The sequence below is a fragment of the Aotus nancymaae genome, unplaced genomic scaffold (assembly GCF_030222135.1).
Source record: "Aotus nancymaae isolate 86718 unplaced genomic scaffold, 86718_ANA_hifiasm-v0.15.2.pri h1tg000039l, whole genome shotgun sequence".
Lineage (NCBI taxonomy): Eukaryota > Metazoa > Chordata > Mammalia > Primates > Aotidae > Aotus > Aotus nancymaae.
In genome coordinates this window covers 8413223-8435288 of record NW_026988453.1, presented here as the reverse complement: position 1 = coordinate 8435288, position 22066 = coordinate 8413223, and the positions used below count along the sequence as shown (strand labels likewise).

At 43.9% G+C, this 22066-nt stretch overlaps 2 protein-coding genes across 3 annotated transcripts in view; both read left to right on the top strand.

Moving 5' to 3' along the window:
- The first annotated feature begins 8403 nt into the window (after window positions 1-8403).
- LOC135268198 (small ribosomal subunit protein eS1-like) lies at window positions 8404-9275 on the top strand. Its single transcript, XM_064360194.1, has one exon. The coding sequence runs from the start codon at window positions 8437-8439 to the stop codon at window positions 9229-9231; it is 795 nt and encodes a 264-aa protein (XP_064216264.1). The 5' UTR covers window positions 8404-8436; the 3' UTR covers window positions 9232-9275.
- Window positions 9276-17326: 8051 nt separating this feature from the next.
- Window positions 17327-22066, top strand: part of DSTYK (dual serine/threonine and tyrosine protein kinase) — a 66494-nt gene continuing 61754 nt past the window's right edge. Inside the window, exon 1 of one of the 2 annotated variants that reach the window (XM_012459352.3) lies at window positions 17327-17758. In XM_012459352.3, coding sequence (XP_012314775.1) covers window positions 17494-17758 — 265 coding nt within the window. In that variant the 5' untranslated portion in view covers window positions 17327-17493. The remainder of the gene's footprint in view (window positions 17759-22066) is intronic. The other variant, XM_064360274.1, reaches the window with a different exon arrangement.

The following is a 22066-nucleotide window of genomic DNA, read 5'->3' as shown; positions in this document are numbered from 1 at the left end:
CAGCCGGCCGGGCAGGTCCTAGTCGGCCGCCCTCGGCGCCGGCTGCGGCCCCCGGGTCTGCCACCGGCCCCCGCCCCGCATGGGCCGGCCGCGGAGCCCGCAGCGCGCCCGGCCCCTGCTCCGGCCCGCGCGCCCCGCTCCCCGCCCGCCGCGCTGCCTGCTGCAAAGCCGCGGCCGCGGCCCGAGCCCGCGGCGAGCGCGCAACCTACCCCGCCCGGCTGCCTCCGCCCGGGAGCGGGAAGGCGAGGCTAGGAGGGAGTGACAGCGGCAACCGGCCAATGGGAAGCCCGTGGGGCTGAGGGGGCGTCGCGCGGCCACGTTTTTAGGGTTGGTTGCACCGTGCGATCCCCAGGAGAGGGCTGGAGGGCGATGCTGCTGCGTTTTTCCATTGCGGAGAGCGGGCTGTCGCTCAGGGGCGGGGGTGGCGGGCGTGGGAGTCGCAGTTTCGGCGCCAGCTTGAGAGACCCTGCCAGGGAAGGCTCGCCCGGGATTTCCTCCACCCATTCGCTTTATTTGGCGAGAAGGCGCACAAGAGGGATGTTTATTATCACTGCTTTTTGGGGCTCTAACTTTGCACCTTATAAACATAAGGGAGACACCTGGCCCCTCTAGGATACTTGGTCTGAGTCAAACCTGTGCCTACATTCAGAGCTGCAAATGGTAAGGGGAGGGGGTAGTTCCTCATCGTCCCGTCCCCGGCTTTAAGTGCATATTTCTTAATGAGACTTTACTTGGCTTTATGCTCAGAAATTGGGAAGCATTTCATATAAAAACACAGTAACATGTGAGAGTTCCTTACAAACTGTGAAGCAGCTTTTAAATAAGAAAGGGTATTAATGGCAGGAGGTTGCTACATATAGAAGTGTAGAAAAGGAATGCTGTCTCTCTTTGCATAAATCTCAGCCAAACTGTGCTGAGTAATCTGGAAGCAGAAGAGAGCAAACGTTGGGGTTACCAAGATATGGAGAGTAGTAATAATAACAACCGCATCTGAGCGCCTGTTGTATGTCCTGTGGACACAATGGATTTTACTCATCCAGCAACCAGTGGTTCTCAAAATGTGGTCCTTGGACTAGCAGCATCAGCATCACCCGGGAACTTGATTAGAAATGCATATTCTTGGCCACCAGCCAGACCTACAGAATCAGAAGTAGTGAGCCAAGAAATCTGTTTTGACAAGCCCTCCAGGTAATTCTGACACACGCTTTGAGAACCACTGGCCTAGACAGTGAAGGGGCCACACGGTCTCTAAAGGATTTTACAGTTTACCAATCTCTTTCACACCCATCGTGCCATTCTAGCCTCACTTCAGTCTCACTAATCAGAGTCTCTTGACTCTCTGTTCTGTCGTCTTCCCATTCCAACCACTCATTTTAATGTGTATCCTAGAAGAGACTAATTTGTTAAGAATTTACTTCAGCCAAGCAGCTACTTTCTAAACTAGGCAGCTCCACTTTTAGAAGATAGGAATTTAGGATGGGCTGGGAATGTAGAACCACCCCCCGCATCTACCACAAAGAATCAAGCACAATGTGGAAACACAAAGCTATAAGCCTTTATTTAGCATTTTCAATGGTGAGGGGATGGCAAGATGCCAGTGTAGACCGTGGGCAGGAGTAGATAGAACCGGTGGGGGCAGGTTCCCATGGTGCAAGGTTTCAAGCTGAGGAATATACTGCTCACTGCCTGACTTGGCCCAGATAAGTGCAGAGGCCCCAAAGACCCGGAGCAAAGTTTTGAGGGGCACACGGCGGCCAGCAAATGGTGAGCACGCATTGACACATGTTCATGACCTGACTCGAAGCTGAAGGAAAGTGAAGGGATTTGGTTTAAGGAAGGGATTTGGTCTCGTTTAAGGAAGCAGAGAGCATTATAATTATGAATTATGCCTCATTTCTATACTAGATAAAAGTTGGTCTTAAGTTTGATTTTTATATTATCATATACATACAGCATGACAGCCAAATTTTCTATTTGTGGTCATATTTGCAACTTGTGATTCAGGTCAGCAAAAGAGTCTGTGGTGTGTTTCATTTCATAAAATCAGTTAATACTTTACATTCCATTTTGAAAAGGCAGCATAGCATAATGGTTAAGAGCTCAGGCTCTGTGGCCAGACTGTCTGGGGACAAATCCTAGCTCTGCTCTTCACTGACCATGTGAGTGGGGACAGGTTATCTAACCTCTTCATGCCCCAGTTTCCCAGTTATTTGGAAGTGAGGATAATGACAGTACCTACCATATAGGGTGTTGGGCAATATATGTAAAGCACTTGGCCATTGCCTAGCAAAGAGTGAGGGCCATAGCTATGACCATAGATGTCATCCAGTTTCAAAAGTGTTACATGTTTCATTCCAACGGTTCTATCTTCAGGAGTTCAAATGTGTCCCACCGATTTCTGACTTTCACTGAGTCTCATATTATGGAATAAATATGCTATTGCCAAAGAAGTTTGGATAGCAAGTCTGTGTGGAGACCTGAGTGACCTATAACCACCAGTTTGAAGCCAATGGCAAATTTTCATTAGCTGCAGTAAATTCTTGAGCACCTAAGAAAATCAGAACTTGAAAGTACTTTGGTTGGTTGAAATTCTGTTTAAAGGATTGGATCATTCTATCGTTCTATGTTTCTTTAGGAAAATATAGGCACAAAGTAAGTTTTGATATTCAAGATAAGACAAAAGTTCGCAGATACACAATGCGAGTGATCATATTTGCTACGTAGGAGTAGCATTTCCATTCTGTTTTGGCACAACTAGTTAATTATAAGTAAATAACATAGTATAGTGGGAAGGACATTGGTCTTGGTGTCAGAAAAGTCATGTAAACGTTCTGGTTCAGTTACTTCTTGTGAGCTTAACCTCTTTCATCCTCGGTTTTCTCATCTATAAACAGAGGCTAATAGTATCTATCCTTTCCAGTTATTGTGAGGATTAAGGTAGAGAGTACATGTGAACATGCTTGACACATGGTGTATATGCAGTAAACCTAAGTGAAACAAAACTGTCTAACTTGTCCAAGCTCCCTGTATGCCATATGAGAAAGGCAGGATTATCCCACTAAGCTGAATGCTTTTTGTGAACAGAAATCCCAGTTACACTAATGAAAGGGAGCACTCTGGTAGTATCAAATTTGCTAAACCAATAAGTATATAAACAAGGCGTATAAAGGGCAGAATTATGGAATCCTGCTCTCTTGTCAACACCCAGTTCATTTAGTTTGATAAATGGTTGAAGCTTTCATTATAGAGGACAAGGTGCCAAGATCAACGAAGTGTAGAGTAGGGTTTTGTTTTGTTTTGTTTCTTTTTGTAAAAGCAGTAAGGTCTGAGAAAAGGCTTTTCTTTTTGCCAATAGTAAGAAGCTTGTAGATTATCCAGGGCAATTTTATTTCCTATTCCATAGCAATACTTAAAAAAATATTTAGGCTGGGTGAAGTAGCTCATGCCTGTAATCCCAGCACTTTGAGAGGCTGAGGCAGGCAGATCACCTGAGGTCAGAAGTTCTAGACCAGCCTGGCCAACATGGTGAAACCCCCGTCTTTACTAAAAATACAAAAATTAGCCGGGCGTGGTGGCAGGCGCCTGTAATTCCAGCTACTCAGAAGACTGAGTCAGGAGAAATGCTTGAACCCAGGAGGTGGAGGTTGCAGTGAGCCGAGATTGCACCACTGCACTCCAGCCTGGGCAACAGAGTGAGACTCTGTCCCAAAAAAAAAAAAAAATTTAAACATCAAATGGATAAGTGGCTCTCAGTGCACTATTTTAAGATTTAACATACTGAATAGAGTGATTCAAAGGTAAAAGTACCCTCTAAGGAGACCAGATATAATACTTTTGATTACTGCATTTGATACCAATATCGTTGCACCGACCACTTCCACTCGATGAATTCCTTAAAAGAAATTGAGTTCTGTTGGATTAGGAGAAGTAAACTATGCAAATAATCCTTAGGAAGATTGTCTGGATTGTTGATGATGTCACAATCCCACCAACTAAGTACAGACTTTTTATTGGCTATTGTAAAAGGAACGGAGGACCAGGAAGGCTCTGTATCACTCCTGATTGGAGAAAGCTGTTAACCTAAACTAAATTTTATCCTATTTTTTAAAATCTTTTTTTTTTTTAAATAAGACGGGGTTTCACCATATTGGCCAGGATGGTCTCAATCTCCTGACCTTGTGATCCACCCGCTTCGGCCTCCCAAAGTGCTGGGATTACAGGCGTGAGCCATCATGCCTGTCCCATTTTTATCCTATTTTTTACTTGAAATGTGCTCAGCAGCATTTTCCACATTATTACCTTTTTCCATATTATTCCATATGTTATTAGTCATATTCCATATGTTTAAGTAAATCTTTTAAATGACTGCTTAGTGTTCTATCAACTAAAGATATCATGGTTTAACTACTATCCACCTTACTCTTTGACATAGTTGTCTCGATTTTTTGCCTTTAGAAATAAAGCTGCCATTACTATATTTATGCAGAAATTGTATACATTATTTCATTCAAAACACAGAATCTCTGATACCAAACTGGCAATGTTTTAAAGGAGTAAGCAAACCCAGATTACTAACCTCATGATCATTTCTCTCACAGCGCCCCTAAGACTTACACAGGAGATTCCAATGTCTGTTTCATTCCTGGGGTGGGTGACTCTCCTATCTGTAATATGAAAAAGCTAGAAGTTCCTGCTTCTCATTTCAGGTAAGATGTATATTCTTTATTCTGGTTGCTCCTCTGTAATGGAAGGAAAAACGATAATCATGGCCATGAACAGAGGAGGTCTGTGAAGCATAAACTTAAACCCTGATTGTACTACTATGTGTGAAAGCCTGGGACTGGTAAAATGGCTGCTTTGTGCCCTTTCCCAACTCTATAGGGAATCCATACAAACCTCTGGACAATCTGTTACTTAAAGCTGAAAATTCTAGACCTTAAAAAGAGAGAGAAAATATCAGCTTTGCTCAGAGAGAATCAATTGTTTATTATTTTACATCTGAAATTAAATATCTATGGGCAGTTCTATGTATTATCCTATGTGGTACTTTTATATAATAGTAAGAGCAAGTGTCTAGCATTTAAAGAGAGCCACAGGTGTTCAGCATTTTGCTAGGAACCTTGTGAACACTCTTCTGAAACAACCCTACAAGGTAAGTATTATTCCCACTCTACAAACGAGAAAATAGGCTTAGAGAAGTTACAGCACTTACAAATAGGTCCAAGATCTGTGCTCAGCTCCGTCTGACTCTAAAGCAGGGTTGTTCAACCCCCAGCCCATGGGCCACATGCAACCCAGGATGGCTTTGAATGAAACCCAACACAAATTTGTAAACTTTCTTAAAACATCATGTGAACCTGGATGCAGTGGCTCACACCCGTAATCCCGGCACTTCGGGAGGCCGAGGCAGGCAGATCACCTGAGATTAGGAGTTCGAGACTCCTAATCTGACCAACATGGAGAAATCCCATCTCTACTAAAAATAAAAAATTAGCCGGGCGTGGTGTCACATGCCTGTAATCCCAGCTACTTGGAAGGCTGAGGCAGGAGAATCTCTTGAACCCAGGAGGCGGAGGTTGCGGTGTGCTGAGATCGTACCACTGCACTCTAGCCTGAGCAACAAGAACAAAACTTCATCTCAAAAAAAAAAAGAAAAAATGTGGCCGGGCACGGTGGCTCAGGCCTGTAATGTCAGCAGTTTGGGAGGCTGAGTGGGCAGATCACCTGAGGTCAGGAGTTCAAGACCAGCCTGGGCAATATGATGAAACCCCATCTCTACCTAAAATACAAAAAATTAGCCTGGCGTGGTGGTGGCTGCCTGTAATTCCAGCTACTCAGGAGGCTGAAGCAGGAGAATCGCTTGAACCTGGGAGGCAGAAGTTGCAGTGAGCTGAGATCGCACCACTGCACTCCAGCCTGGAAGCAAGAGTGAAACTTCACCTCAAAAAAACAAAAACAAACAACAACAACAAAAAAAAAAAAAAACATGTACTCAGAAGCATTTTCAACATTATTACGTTTCGCTATTACATTTTCCCTTTTTTTCTTTTTTTTTTTTTCAGCTTATCGGCTATCAGTTTATTTTATGTGTGACCCAAAGCAATTCTTCTTCCAGTGTGACCCAGGGCAGCCAAAAGATTGGACACCTCTGCTCCAAGCCTAAAAGCCTAATAGCTCACCTTTTCACATAATTTTGAGTCACTTTATGGTAAGTAATACACTAACGAATATTGGTCTGGAGTTCAATATCTCTACATTCATTCACATGTATTTATGAAGACACATCATGTACAAAGGCTTTACAAGATGCTTGTGGAGAATATAGTAAAGTAAAAGACATTGGTCCCTGCCTTAAAGTCCAGTTGGGGAGATGAGATCAAGACGAAATGTCAATTAACAGCACAAGATTGAAATGGCAATGCCTGCCAGCACTCCAACGGGGAGATAATTAGGTACCAAGGTCCGGAGGAGAGGGAGATCTCTGTGAGGGGTCAAGATGACGCCCAAAAAGAGGTGTTTACACATATTCATCCATATCATGAATGTTCAAAGGATAAAATATTGCTTTAGGATGATTCTAATTCTTTTAAGTAAGGAAGAACTAAATAACATCTTGAAAATAGAACATTTGATATTTGGATCTCTTTTAAATCTTCATGCTATGGTTTTATGGCATATTAAAATAGAATTATTTTTCTTCTCTTTATTCTCTGAGACTGTAGGGTAGTATTTCTGAAAGTATGGTTCATGCACTATCAGCAACATAATCACCTTGAAATTTAGTTACATATGCAAATTCCCAGACCCCATTCCAACCTGATAGAATCAGAATTCCTGAGGGTGGAGCCTGAAACGCTGCTGTTTAGACAAGTTTCCTAAGTGATATGTACATTGACGTTTGAGAACCACTGATGTAGGAGGAGACTTGGTTGATCACAATTGTTGATAGATTTATGAATTAGTTAAGTACTTACTATATGCATGACATACCTTCCCATTTAGTCCATAAAACAAACTTTGTAGGTTCAGTATCATTTTACAGATAATGAAACTGAGGCTCAAAGTTCAGTATCATTTTACAGATAATGAAACTGAGGCTCAAAGAGGATAGAAAACTTGCCCTAGGTAACCTGGCTAGAAAGAGATGGCCAAAGCACTTCTGCTTCCTTTCAATGTCCATACTTTTTCCACAATGCCCACTGTACTGTCAGCCTAGACTATGTATAGTCTAATTATAGACTAATATAACAACTATTATTTGAGTTCCTAATAATGTGCCATATAATTTAGATCTAAACCTTTTAATAGCCTCACGTGGTATTCTTGCCATGTAAGATAACTAAGAGAGACATATTAACATACAATCTCAATATCATCTTCCACCAGTTGGAATAGAGCTGTCTTATTTTAGTATGACTTTTTCTCACTTTTTCTTTCTGACATTTCCTGAAACCTTTTCAGCTCTATCAGGGCTTCCTTTCCTTGGTGTCCTGGAAGGACCCACCGAGGCGGGAGAATCGCTTGAACCTGGGAGGCAGAGGTCACAGTGAGCTGAGATCACACTATTTGCACTCCAGCCTGGGCAACAGAGCAAGACTCTATCTCAATAATAATAACAATAATAATAATGATGAAAAACCTGTAACTACCTAAATGTCCCAACCCTTTTGCACTGAGATCGGAATGGTAAACCATGAGCCATTCTTAACTGAAGTCTAGCCTTCAGTTCTAACAGGCACCATACTTTTTTCCAACACCGGAACGAAGAGTTGCTCTGAAATTAAGAGGAAAATGTCAGTTGTTTGAAAAACCTTCTGCTGATCCTGTGACTTCAATAAGAAAAAGACAACTTAATTGAGGAAGTCTCTCGTGAGAAGGGGAATCACACCATCCATGTGAGATATTATTCTGGACTATGCATCCTTATGTCATAAACCATTTTCAGGCATCCTCATATGGCTCTGGGGCATATCCAGGCAGATATAGGGACAAAGAGCTGTTTTCATTAATGAGCCCACCCAGGCTCATCTCATCTCTCTCACAGGGTGCTGGTGAGAGAAGATAGTACTCCCTTTCAACAGGCAATGACACAGTGCAGTTCTATCAGAGGACAGTTTAGTACTACAGAGCTACAACCATACAGACGTTTATACTCTTCCCCTTAGTAATACCCTCCTGGGAACTGATCTCCAGGAAATAATTCAAAAGAAGAAAACAAGCTACATGAACAACAACAAAAATGTTTATTGCAGCATTGTTTATAGTAATGAAAAACCTGGCGGAGTGCAGAGGTTCACGCCTATAATCCCAGCACTTTAGGAGGCTGAGGTGGGTGAATCACCTGAGGTCAGGAGTTCAAGACCAGCCTGGCCAACATAGTGAAACACTGTCTTTATAAAAATATGAAAATTGCCTTTTGACTCTCTGAGCAGCACCATGGCGGTTGGCAAGAACAAGCGCCTTACGAAAGGCGGCAAAAAGGGAGCCAAGAAGAAAGTGGTTGATCCATTTTCTAAGAAAGATTGGTATGATGTGAAAGCACCCGCTATGTTCAATATAAGAAACATTGGAAAGACGCTAGTCACCAGGACCCAAGGAACCAAAATTGCATCTGATGGCCTCAAGGGTCGAGTGTTTGAAGTTAGTCTTGCTGATTTGCAGAATGATGAAGTTGCATTTAGGAAATTCAAGCTGATTACTGAAGATGTTCAGGGCAAAAACTGCCTGACTAACTTCCATGGCATGGATCTTACCCGTGACAAAATGTGTTCCATGGTCAAAAAATGGCAGACAATGATTGAAGCTCATGTTGATGTCAAGACTACCGATGGTTACTTGCTTCGTCTGTTCTGTGTTGGTTTTACTAAAAAACGCAACAATCAGATACAGAAGACCTCTTATGCTCAGCACCAACAGGTCCGCCAAATCCGGAAGAAGATGATGGAAATCATGACGCGAGAGGTGCAGACAAATGACTTGAAAGAAGTGGTCAATAAATTGATTCCAGACAGCATTGGAAAAGACATAGAAAAGGCTTGCCAGTCTATTTATCCTCTCCATGATGTCTTCATTAGAAAAGTAAAAATGCTGAAAAAGCCCAAGTTTGAATTGGGAAAACTCATGGAGCTTCATGGTGAAGGCAGTAGTTCTGGAAAAGCCACTGGGGATGAGACAGGTGCTAAAGTTGAACGAGCTGATGGATATGAACCACCAGTCCAAGAATCTGTTTAAAGTTCAGACTTATAATAGTGGCAAATAAAAAGTCTTTGTGGAAAAAAAAATATATATATATGAAAATTAGCTGAGCATGATGGTGGGTGCCCGTAATCCCAGCTACATGGGAGGCTGAGGCAGGAGAATCGCTTGAACCTGGGAGGCAGAGGTTGTAGTGAGCCAAGATCATGCCACTGCACTCCAGCCTGGGCGACAGAGTGAGACTTCATCTCAAAAAAAAAAAAAAATGATAAGGCCGGGCATGGTGACTCACGCCTGTAATTCTAGCACTTTGGGAGGCCAAGGCAGGCGGATCACCTCAGGTCAGGAGTTCAAGACCAGCCAGGCCAACATGGCAAAACCCCATCTCTACTCAAGATACAAAAATTAGCTGGGCATGGTGGTGCATGCCTGTAATCCCAGCTACTCAGGAGGCTGAGGCAAGAGAATCGTTTATACCCGGGAAGCGGAGGTTGCAGTGAGCCGAGATCACGCCATTGCACTCTAGCCTGGGCAACAGAGCAAGACTCTGTCTCAAATAATAATAATTAATAATAATTATTATTGGCATATATGGATAGATGTAGACAACCTGGTTGGAATATGTTTCAGAAATCAGGCTTCAGAGTCTTCTCAAAAACCTCTATCAAGATAATGTTGACCAGCCTGGGCAACATAGTGAGACCTTGTCTCTACAGAAAAAAAAAATTAGCCAGGCATGGTGGTCCCAGCTACTTAGGAGGCTTAGGTGGGAGAACCACTTGACCCCATGTAGTTGAGGCTGCAGTGAGCTGAGATTGTGCCACTTCATCCCCAGCGTGGGCGACAGAGAGAGACCCCATCTCAAAAATAAATAAATAACATTGACATAGAAAAGGGTACTGGTAGGTTTTAATCCAACCATCTTTATCCACCTAGGATCAGCCCATAGATAAGAATATAACCAATTATAAGGTGTTATTCTATGTAGGTAGGGAAATAAACCAAATATGGGTTCCACTGAACTATCAGATAACAGTGGAGAAAGGATCACAACCATTTAGACTTCGAAAGCAAGACCTGCCTGGCCAACACAGAGAAACCCCTTGTCTACCGAAAATACAAAAATTAGCCAGGCGTGGTGGCATGTGCCTATAATCCCAGCTACCCAGCAGGCTGAGGCAGGAGGATTGCTGGAACCCTGGAGGCAGAGGCTGCAGTGAGCCAAGACGGCACCACTGCACTCCAGCCTGGGCAACAGGGCCAGACTCCATCTCAAAAAGAAAGAAAAGAAAGAAAGGAAGAAAAGAAAGAAAGGAAGGAAGGGAGGGAGGAAGGGAGGGAAGGAAGGAAAAGCAATACTGAGGCCAGGCGTGGTGGCTCACACCTGTAATCCCAGCACTTTGTGGGGCTGAGGTGGGTGGATCACCTTAGGTCAGGAGCTTGAGACCAGCCTGACCAACATGGTGAAACTCGTCTCTACTAATAAACTACAAAAATTAGCCGGGCGTGGTGGTGGGTGCTTGTAATCCTAGCTACTTGGAAGGTTGAGGCAGGAGAATCGCTTGAACCCAGGAGGTGAAAGTTGCAGTGAGCTGAGGTCACCCCACTGCACTCCAGCCTGGGTGACAAGAGAGAAATTCCATCTCAAAAAAAAAAAAGAAAAAGAAAAGCAATACCGATCTACTAATCTTACTGATGAAAAATGAATTGTGACAAAACTATGTTCAGGGCTTCTGGAAAGCTTTGGATCAGTTACTCTAAAACATTTCTGGAAAACTTTGTTCTTCTACTTGGCAGTAAAACAAAGATGATCTCTGTTTACAGTTACACCAAATTCCCTTCAATTGGTTGCCACCCCCCGACCGTGCACTGCTTCCTAACAGCCAAGCATGGCACTGATGAAATATTTAGCATTGGAATGATATTTGATGTATAATTAAATAGGATGCATTTAGCAGTTCAATTTTATAGACTTTTTAATCTTCAAGTTAACAAACCTTCGTGTAGAGAATCTCATAAACAAAATATTCTTGGAAATGGTATCCTCCTTGTAAAAATACATAATCCGGAATGTGAGTAGTTACTACAGAGGGAAAACATTTCCTAAGCATGTCTATGTGCCAGATAAGGTGCTAACTGCTTTACACATTATGCCATTTAATCTTCACAACCCTGTGAGGTGGCGTTATTACTTCTCCTCTACAGATGAAGTGAATGACACTCCAGTAATTTGCTTATGATCATGAAATTGTAAGCAGATTAGAGCTTTTGATGATCGTCAGCTTACCAGAGCTGGCAGTTCCCAGCACTGCCAGGACTGGAAACTCAAGTTAGAAAGTTAGATTCTCTCTGATTCCCTTGCTTTTCCCTAAATTTTTTTCCTTTTCTTTTCTTTTCTTTTCTTTTCTTTTTTTTTTTTTTGAGACATGGTGTCACTCTCTTGCTCAAGCTGCAGTACAGTGGCTGCATGGTTCACTGCAGCCTCAACCTCCCTGGGCTCAGATGATCCTCCTACCTCAGCCTCCTAAGTAGCTAGGACTACAGGCGTGTTACACCTGGGTAATTTTTGTATTTTTGGTAGAGATGGAGTTTCACCATGTTGCCCAGGCTGGTCTCCAACTCCTGGGCTCAAGCAATCTGTCTCCTTTGTGCTCCCAAAGTGCTGGGATTTACAGGTGTGAGCCACCACACCTGGCCGATTTCCATTTCAAAGCACTTTCATTTACCTCCAGCTTGGCAGGTGGAGGTTGCAGTGAGCCGAGATAGCGCCACTACACACCAGTCTCTTTATTTAGAGACTCCATCTCTAAATTAATTAATTAATTAATTAAAAAATTAATAAATGCAGAATTCCAAGCACCACCCTAGATTTACTAAATCAGAAGTGCATTTTAACAAGATCGCCACATGATTCGTGTGCACACTGAAGTTTGAGAAGCACTGTTCTGCAATATTGCCAGCAATATAGAGGCAGAGAAGACAGCAAGATTGTCTAGAACCAGGGATTCTCAAACATGCTCCCTTAGGAATCAAGACTGAGATACAAGAAAGTATGTTTGGTTGTTAAATTTGATAATGGTGACTTTTCCCAATTCATAGAAAAAAAATTAGGTTAATGGGTTGTATTTTTCATATTTTCTTCCATAATTTTTCCTCTCTTTATTTGAACCTAAATATTACTTACCTGCTGGTAACTTTAGAAAATGACAGTGATTTAACAAGTAGTAGAGAAATACTTTCCTTCAATTTGTAGATTTTAAAATTCTTGAATTTGTGATTCTGATTTTATGCTGTATAATAGAAAATAGTCATACTTTCTCTTAGTAAACTGTTCTTAATTCATATGGAAGAATTAAGTGCTGTTTTATGGTGTTCTAAAAAAAAGTACTTGATTTCCACCTACATGAACAGGAAGATCAAGGCTTCAGGATCTCTCTGGAAATCATCAAACCAAGAGGAACTTGTAACAGAAAAGTAAAGTTACAAAGAATATTTCTCACCTATCCCTTTTCCTCCACTGACAACAGTAATGGATCCCAATATAACTTACTGGTTCTTTCTGGATAGTAAAAGTATGAGTGGTTTTTACTATCTTTTGTGATTTCCTGAATGTTAAAAAATGTCAGCTGGGCATAGTGGCTCACGCCTGTAATCCTAGTACTTTGGGAAGCCAAGAAGGGTGGATGGCTTGAGTCCAGGAGTCTGAGATCAGTCTAGGCAATATAGCAAAACCCAAAACCCTGTCTGTACTTTAAAAAAAATCTACAGTGAACACTCATTCACTCAACAAATATCTAACAAGTACCTACTAAGTGATAGGCACTGTTCTAGGTGCTGGAGATACAGCAGTGAAACAAACAGCCAGACAAAAATCTCTGTTCTGATGTCAGTATTTTTGGGTCTTTCCTCTTGGGCTGTTCAGATTCCTTGATGAAGACACTTTAAGTTTCCTCTTTGGAGAGTAAACACCTGGTAGCCGAAGATCTAGGAATTGAATGAAAAGGGCATCCAATATTCATACATTCACTAAATCTCCCTGTTTATACAAGAGCTATTTAACCCTCTCTGGAGAATAATACTTTAGTCTTCTTTTTTGGAGGGTCGGGTGGAAGTTGAAGATGAGGAAGTGACCTCAGGATTTAACTGCTCTTAAACAACTATACTTCCACATGAGCAGTGGGAGGACCTACTGTCATCAGTTTCTAAGACTTAGGGGATTCTTCAGTATATCAGGCTGTATCTCAACTTTTCTACTGTGGGTTTAGGATTCAGGTTTCTTAGTTAAAACTTGCCCATTTGCTTTCCAGCTTCCACTTTATTTTTTGTTACCGACTCCTCTCATTATCATGGCTTTATGCCTTAAAAAATCCCATCACTGGCCGGGCAGGGTGGCTCACGCCTGTAATTCCAGCACTTTGGAGGCAGGTAACCGAAGGTCAGGAGTCTGAGACCAGCCTGACCAACATGGAGAAACCCCGTCTCTACTAAAAATAAAAAATTAGCTGGGCATGGTGGCACATGCCTGTAATCCCAGCTTCTCAGGAGTCTGAGGCAGGAGAATCGCTTGAACCCAAGAGGCGGAGGTTGCAGTGAGCTGAGATCCTGCCATTGCACTCCAGCCTGGGCAACAAGAGCAAAACTCAGTCTAAAAAAAAAAAATCCCATTACTGTCACTTAATGGTGTTCTAGGAAGGAAAAAAGTAGATCTGTGTATTCATCTTCATTAATTGTTTAACTCTCAACACTTTCAGGACATACTTTTTTTGTGTGACAGAGTTTGACTCTATTGCCCAGGCTGGACTGCGGTGTCATGATCTCAGCTCACTGCAACCTCCGCCTCTCGGGTTTAAGCAATTCTGCCTTAGCTTCCTGAGCAGCTGGGACTACAGGTGCATGCCACCACACCTAGCTAATTTTTGTTTTAGTAGAGACAGGGTTTCACCCTGCTCGACAGGCTGTTCTCGAACTACTGACCTCAGGTGATCCACCTGCCTCGGCCTCCCAAAGTGCTGGAATTACAGGCATCAGCCACTGTGCCCGGCCAGCATACATATATATATATATATATATATATATTTTTTTTTTTTTTTTTTTTTGAGATGGAGTCTTGCTCTGTTGCTCAGGCTGGAGTGCAATGGCGCAATCTTGGCTCACTGCAACCTCCGCCTCCCAGGTTCAAGCTATTCTCCTGCCTCAGCTTCCCAAGTAGCTGTCATGACAGTCGCCTGCTACCATGCTGGCTAATTTTTCTATTTTTAGTAGAGACTAAAATAGAGTTTCATCAAGCTGGCCAGGCTGGTCTTGAACTCCTGACCTCAGGTGATCTGCTTGCCTCGGCCTCTTAAAGTGTTGGGATTACAGGCGTGAGCCACTGTGCCCGGCCAGAAAATACTTTTCTATACCAACTTAAACCCTCTCTTCTCACTGTTCAAACCTTTGTTTTCTCCTTTTGTACTTTGAATTAGATATTTGAAGAAAATATGTATTTATATTGGTAAGTTATTAGGATTTACAAAGGGTTCGCTGTCACTTGCATTCTTTCTTTTTTTTTTTTTTTTTAAAGATTTAAAGACGGGGTTTCACCATGTTGGTCAGGCTGGTCTTGAACTCCCGACCTCAGGTGATTAGGTGATCCGCCCGCCTTGGCCTCCAAAGTGCTTGGATTACAGGCGTGAGCCACTGTGCCCGGCCATCACTTGCATTCTTTAAGATTTTATATAGCAAAAAAAATTATTGCTTTTCTCAACAGATCAAAAATGAGGATGAGATATACTTACACATATTCAGAATGATGTACACTGAAGGTTAGTTATTGCAGTATTATTTGTAATACCAAAAGACTGCAAAAAACCTAAAGGTCCGCCAGTAGAGGACTTGCTAAATAAAACAAGCCAATCCATGTGGTAGTATGTTACACAGTTAAAAAGAATGAGACAGACTATGTTTTGGTGCAGAAATCTGCAAGGCCATAATCAAGTATGTATTACATATGCTATCACTTGTATTTAAAATACACACATACATATATATATATATATATATTTATATACATATGCATATATATAGGATCTATCTATGTATGATTTACATCTGCAACAGTGGTTGCCTCCTGGGAGGGGAACTAGGTGACTGGGACATGAACAGAAAAACTAAGGAAGACTTAGTTTTTCCTTGTATATCCTTTGCACCATTTGAATTTTATACCACATTCTTGTATTACTTATTTTGAAAATAAATGTAAAATACTAAGGAATAGTTTTTAAAGGGTGGGCTTTGTGACATTTACCTAAAATAATGCCTTCTCTGATTACTTCCACCTATCCAAATTTTGTCCCTTCTTCAAGATAGATTCCTTTTCTGGACAACTCCAACTTGAGTGCTCTTATCTGATCTCCTGTGCTAGAAATTACTGTGTGTGGCAAATCATTACACATTGCTTTCTTACAGCTCTATTTTAAAAAATATTACATACTTGCATTAAAATTCCCATTTTTAATTTTCATTTCTATTTTACTGAACCTTTTGGGGATCGCATGGGGAATACAGTCTTGCAAAAGAAGTTTGGCTGGTGGAGAATATGTGACCAAGTAACAGGCAGAGGGGGAGTGGGTAAATGGGAAGAAGAATGAGGCTCCCTCCTTGCAGTCAGCCCTCACAGACATTTATCAAATAGAGATTCATTTGAATTAGTGACCCCTTTTTATAAAATGCTAATACCCCTGGAAAGGTAAGGCCTTCACATTTTACAACAGTTAATCCAAATATCATGACATCACTTGGCTAAGAACACCTGGGTGTTCTTAGATGAGAGGTTGGAAGAGGTAAAATTTCTGAAGCAGGACTCACAAAATTTTAAAGTCGAAAGGGCTTAAAGATCTGCCATTCCAAACCTTTACCTCATAGATGATGAAACGGGGTCTTGGCCCGAGATCATAAGGCAAGGTATAGGGAGAGTCCAGACCCCAACTCAAATCTCTTAATTTCAGTCAAGGCACTACATTATCCAGTCTATCAGATAAGAGGTCTGGCCAGACGGAGTTGTGCTCTGTCGCCCAGGCTAGAGTGCAGTGGTATGATCTTGGCTCATTGCAACCTCCGCCTCCTAGGTTCAAGAGATTCTCCTGCCTCAACCTCCCGAGTACCTGGGACTACAAGCGCCTGCCACCACATCCAGCTAATTGTTGTATTTTTAGTAGAGACAGCGTTTCACCATCTTGGCCAGGCTGGTCTTGAACTCCTGACCTCGTGATCCACCCCTGCCTCAGCCTCCCAAAGGGCTGGGATTACAGGCGTGAGCCACCGCGTCCGGCCAAAAGATGGTGTTTTTCTACAGCAAGAAAGACATAAATGGGCTCTGTGCCTGCTGAAGAGGGGAGAGAGAACTCAGGAAGCAGAAAAGAGGTGACGTCAAGTTTTGCCCCCTTTGTAATTGTGTCCTGGAGTCTGTGACTGTGTGTGTCAATGGAAGTCTTGCATATTAGCAGAAGCCAAGTTAAGATAATCAGAAATAGTTTGGAAGGCTACAAACCTCAACTTCCCCTTACGCAGCCCGGTCTCCCTACTTCAGGAACCAACTGAAGTTCAGCTTACAGCTCTTGTTGATCCTTCTACACCCCTCCTTTCTAAGTCTGGAGAAAGAAAGTTGGAAAACGAGAACGCAATACAAACATAAGAGATTTCCCTATTTCCAGGGTACTTTCAGTCGATTCTCCAGTGTCTACTCTATCCGAAACACGAGAGAGCCACTTAGGGTAGCCACGGAGATATGACTGTCCTCGGTCTTGTTTCCTTCCTTTTCTCTATTAACATCTTTCGCTACGATTTCGGTTAGGCACCCCACTTCTGCTGCGCTCAGATTCTGCAGCTCCTCCCTCTCCCCAGGGACATTCATGTAGGGACTGGGAACACTTTTTAAAATAAGGAGAGTGAGAAAACACAAGAACGAGTGAGGGTTTTCTCTAAAAGGCATCAGTCCTATCCACAGCCTCCCCTTCTCCAGCCTTGGGGTTTTGGCGTTTGGTCCCAGCAAGACTACAAGTCCCAGGAGACCCCGCGGCGACGGTGTGCTCCAGTGATCCTTCCCTCACGCTTCTGGATAGTAAAGAGAAAGGTTCCGTTGTCAGCGCAGTGCGGGTTGATTTGTTTGCAACAGCAGTGACGGAGGTTGGGAGTCAGGCCGACTGCAGGCGGGGGTGTCTGGAGGCGGATTCCTCCTCCCTTCGGCACTGGGGGGCGGGGAGGAGGGAGGCCGGGCCAGCGGCCGGGGACCAAGCCGCAAAGATAGAGCGGGTAGAGGAGATGGAGGGCGACGGGGTGCCGTGGGGGAGCGAGCCCGTCTCGGGTCCTGGCCCCGGCGGCGGCGGAATGATCCGCGAGCTGTGCCGGGGCTTCGGCCGCTACCGCCGCTACCTGGGACGGCTGCGGCAGAACCTGCGCGATACCCAGAAGTTCTTCCGCGACATCAAGTGCTCCCACAACCACACTTGTCCCTCCTCCCCCACGGGCGGCGGCGGGGCCGAGCGCGGCCCTGCCGGCGATGTCGCCGAAACCGGGCTGCAGGCGGGTAAGAAGGGCAGCCCGGAGGGAGAGAGGGCAGGAGAGGCAAATCGGAGGGCAGACCGCACCCCTGCCCTGCAAAACAAGCTCGAGAAGAGGCGGAAAGGGGCAGCCGTGCGGTGTGGTCGGGCTCCCAGGCCTGGGCCGGCCGGATCCGGGATGCCTTGGGAGGGCATCCCTCTGAGGAGGGGAGGAAGGGGTCCGCCGAGGGCCCGGCCGGGGGACCGGGAGCTAGGGGCGACCGAGGGCCGGAGTTCCCGAAGCAGGACCCCGGGGGCCGGGCTGTGCGCTGGCAGGACGGGCGGGCGGGCATTCGGAGAGGGCAGCGGTTAATCCGAGGAGTGGGGAAAGTTGCTCCGGATTGGGGGCGGGCGGGTGCGCAGTTGTGGGTCAGAGCCCCAGCTTAGGGATGGAGCAGAGGCGGCAGGGTGTCCCAGGAGTCCGAGGAGGCCATGGGACTGTAGTGGGGTGTGTGGGTTTGATGATGTATGTGAACTCTGTTCACACCGATCGTGAGGCAGCTCTGTGAAGAGGGGGCATTCTCTAGTAAGGTTGGGGATCGCCAGAGGAAATCATATCTGATGGGTGCCAGGGAATTGCGAGAGATGTTGCTCTTGCTAATGGTGAAGAGAGGAAGGGAAGGGATCGTTTTGGTCCTGAGCCAATGGAGAGCTAGCTACTCTTGCCCTTCTTGCGTGATTCTAGGATGTGCCGAAGGCCCGCAGACACTTAAAATCGTGCATGGTCTTTAATCTTTCCTAACATTTTGCTTCCTTTTAAACTGCTGTTGGTGGGGAACCGGAGGATTTGTTAACTACCTCGTCTAATTAGGAAATAACTTTAGGTTGGAAGGGTGAAGGGACTGGCATTCCACGTAGATACATATCATGGGGATAAAACAGCAAAGAAGTCTGTGGGTTTAATTTAGTAATTCTCAAATTAAAGGGTGTATTAAACTCAACCCAGGGGCGTATTAAAAATGCCATGTCTCATGCTGTAGCTCATAAATTCTGATTGAATAGGTATGGGAACTGGGTCCTAAGAATCTAATTTAACATGAAAAGACTCTGGAGAGGCCCGGCGCAGTGACTCACGTCTGTAGTCACTTAATATCACTTTGCACTTAATATCCTAAATCTGACTGGGAATCCAGAAATGGGGATAAAAATAAGATACTAAGATTGTGACAAGGTCCTAAATGATACTATTTTATTTAGTTGGTCTGGATAGGAATTTAAAAAGCTTTATTTTACCTCCTAGCATAAAAGGAGAGGGATGAGTAGTTTTTCTGAAGTTGTGGTTTTTGCATCTTACATCCAGAAATATGCTGTCCTGGAATGGACTTGTAGAGAGATGTAGTATCTGTGAGGCTATCAGAAAACAGCTGGTGAGAAGGGCTAATGTTTTCTGAGATGATCCCCAGAATGTGTACTTTCACCTCCTCCCATGACAGTGCTTTCCAGAGGTGTCCCCTGCTCAGAAGTTTTTCTCACAGCTTATCTTAAAAAGCCCTCTATTGCTGTTCTTATTTTAAAACAAATGTTTATTTTAGACTCGCTTCTAAAACAAAGAGAATCGATTCACCTCAGAGAGAGGAGGTTTTCAAGGCACTTTGGTTGGATCTTGTTTTTATTCTTTAAAAAACAAGACATACAAATATACCTTTGCATTTCGCCTCACTGGCTTTTCTAGTTGACTGTATCATGAACTAATCTTTGCGTATTTAAATCTCTTCACCATCTGGAGGCTGTCCATCCCAAATAAAAACCTGGGAGGGTGCAGATGGCAGGACTGGGAGCAATTTGGTTTTGTTCCATAAAATGTTTCTCTTCCTTTCAGCGTGGAGAGTTTGGGGGTAAAAAAGCACCAGGGAGAGTTAGTGAGGGGACACTTACTGTGTATACTTTAGGGATACATTTTCCTGTTTAGGTGGTCATGTCAGAAAGTAGAAACCACTCCTGAAAAGACAACCAGCTCTTGTTCTCTCCGTTTACAGGCCATCTTTGTAAGGTCAAGTTCATTCAGAGACTGTCTCAACTACCTTTTTAAAAATTTTTGTAGAGGTAGGGTCTCACTTTGTTGCCCAGGCTGGTCTCAAACTCATGGCCTCAAATGATCCTCCCACCTCAACCTCCCAAAGTGCTGGAATTACAGTAATCAGCCACCACATCCGGCCTTCAACTTTCTTTTTTTTTTTTTTGAGATGGAGTTTCGCTCGTTACCCAGGCTGGAGTGCAATGGCGCGATCTCGGCTCACCGCAACCACCACCTCCTGGGTTCAGGCAATTCTCCTGCCTCAGCCTCCTTAGTAGCTGGGATTACAGGCACGCACCACCATGCCCAGCTAATTTTTTTGTGTTAGTAGAGACGGGGTTTCACCATGTTGATCAGGATGGTCTCGATCTCTTGACCTCGTGATCCACCCGCCTCGGTCTCCCAAAGTGCTGGGATTACAGGCTTGAGCCACCGCGCCCTGCCTGTTTCTTTTATGAATGTTAGTCTCTGATTCATTAGGAACTTGGAATGTTGAGAAACACTCAATTTTTACCCCAACAAACCTATAGGTTTTAAGCATCATTTCAGAATGGAAGTGTGCCTCTAGGTTGATATAGTAGTATGGTAGTTGAGCAGTTGAAGGATAATCAGGGCTTAACTCTAAATTTGAAGTGATTGGACTAAAAGGATGTTAACAATAGTAAAACAATTTTAATATCTATTTATATACCATTTGTAATGCCATATGATACCAAAAAGTTTTACTGTCTCACTTTCAACCACAAAACAGATTAAAGAACCCCAAAATAGTATTTCTCTAAAATTGTATAGCTCTATATTCACTGAGGTCAGTGTAGAGAATATATAATGTACATGATATTTTAGAAATTAAAAAGTAAGGCTGGGTGCAATGGCTCACACCTGTAATCCCAGAACCTTGGGAGGCTGAGGTGGGTGGATCACCTGAGGTCAGGAGTTCAAGACCAGCCTGGCCAACATGGCCAAACCCTGTCTCTACTAAAAATACAAAAATTAGCCAGGCAGGGTAGTGGGCACCTGTAATCCCAGCTACTTGGGAGGCTGAGGCAGGAGTATCGCTTAAACCCAGGAGGCAGAGGTTACAGTGAGCTGAGATCGTGCCACTGCATTCCAGCCTGGGTGACAGAGTGAGACTCCGTCTCAGGAAAAAAAAAAGTAAGTAGAATGGAACTTCAAAATAGTCTTCTGTTTTTAGAGTAGCTTGACCTATACAAAGAAAACTAAAATATAAGTAGTTTCCTTGGCTCAATTCTTTCCCTGCTGGCCAACTCATTGGCCTTTTCACTTAGCTATAGGGCATGAGGGCCCCTTTAACTGTTGATTTTCTTATGTCAGAGGGATCATAAGTAATGAGAAAAAGACTTTGGGCTGGGCGTGGTAGCTCAGCACTTTGGGAGGCTGAGGCGGGCCAATCACCTAAGGTCAGGCGTTCGAGACCAGCCTGACCAATATGGAGAAACCCTGTCTCTACTAAAAGTACAAAAAAATTAGCTGGGCTGGTGGCACATGCCCGTAATCCCAGCTACTCAGGAAGGCTGAGGCAGGAGAATCATTTGAACCTGGGAGGTGGAGGTTGCGGTGAGCTGAGATCACGCTACTGCATGTACTCCAGCCTGGGCAATAAGAGCGAAACTCCGTCTCAAAAAAAAAAAAAAAAAAAAAAGGCTTCGAGCACTTCTGAGGAAAGGCTGGGTGGAGTATTACAGAGTAGCAGAGAGAAAAGTATTTTTCTTTTCTTTTTTTTTTTTTTGAGACAGAGTCTCTCTGTGTTGCCCAGGCTGGAGTGCAGTGGCATGATTTTGGCTCACTGCAACTTCGCCTGCTGTGTTCACATGATTCTTCTGCTTCAGCCTCCCGAGTGGCTAGGACTACAGGCACCCGCCACCATGCCCAGCCAATTTTTTTTCTTTGTATTTTCAGTAGAGATGAGGTTTTACAGTGTTGGCCAGGGAGGTCTCGAACTCTTGACCTGAAGTGATCTGCCTGCCTCGGCCTCCCCAAGTGCTGGGATTACAGGCATGAGCCACTGTGCCTGGCATGGAAAAGTATTTTTCTTGTTTTATGATCCAGTAAGGTTCCTAACTGTTGCAATTTGTCATAAGCCTCTCAATTTTAAGAAATTGGATTAGGCCAGTTGCAGTGGCTCATGCCTGTAATCCCAGCACTTTGGGAGGCCAAGCTGGGCAGATCACCTGAGGTCAGGAGTTCGAGACCAGCCTGGCCAACATGGTGAAACCCCATCTCTACTAAAAATATAAAAATTAGCTGGGCGTGATGGCAT

Bases quoted from the DNA above. Each gene is read 5' to 3' on its own strand.
- LOC135268198 (XM_064360194.1), top strand. From the start codon at position 8,437: ATGGCGGTTGGCAAGAACAAGCGCCTTACGAAAGGCGGCAAAAAGGGA.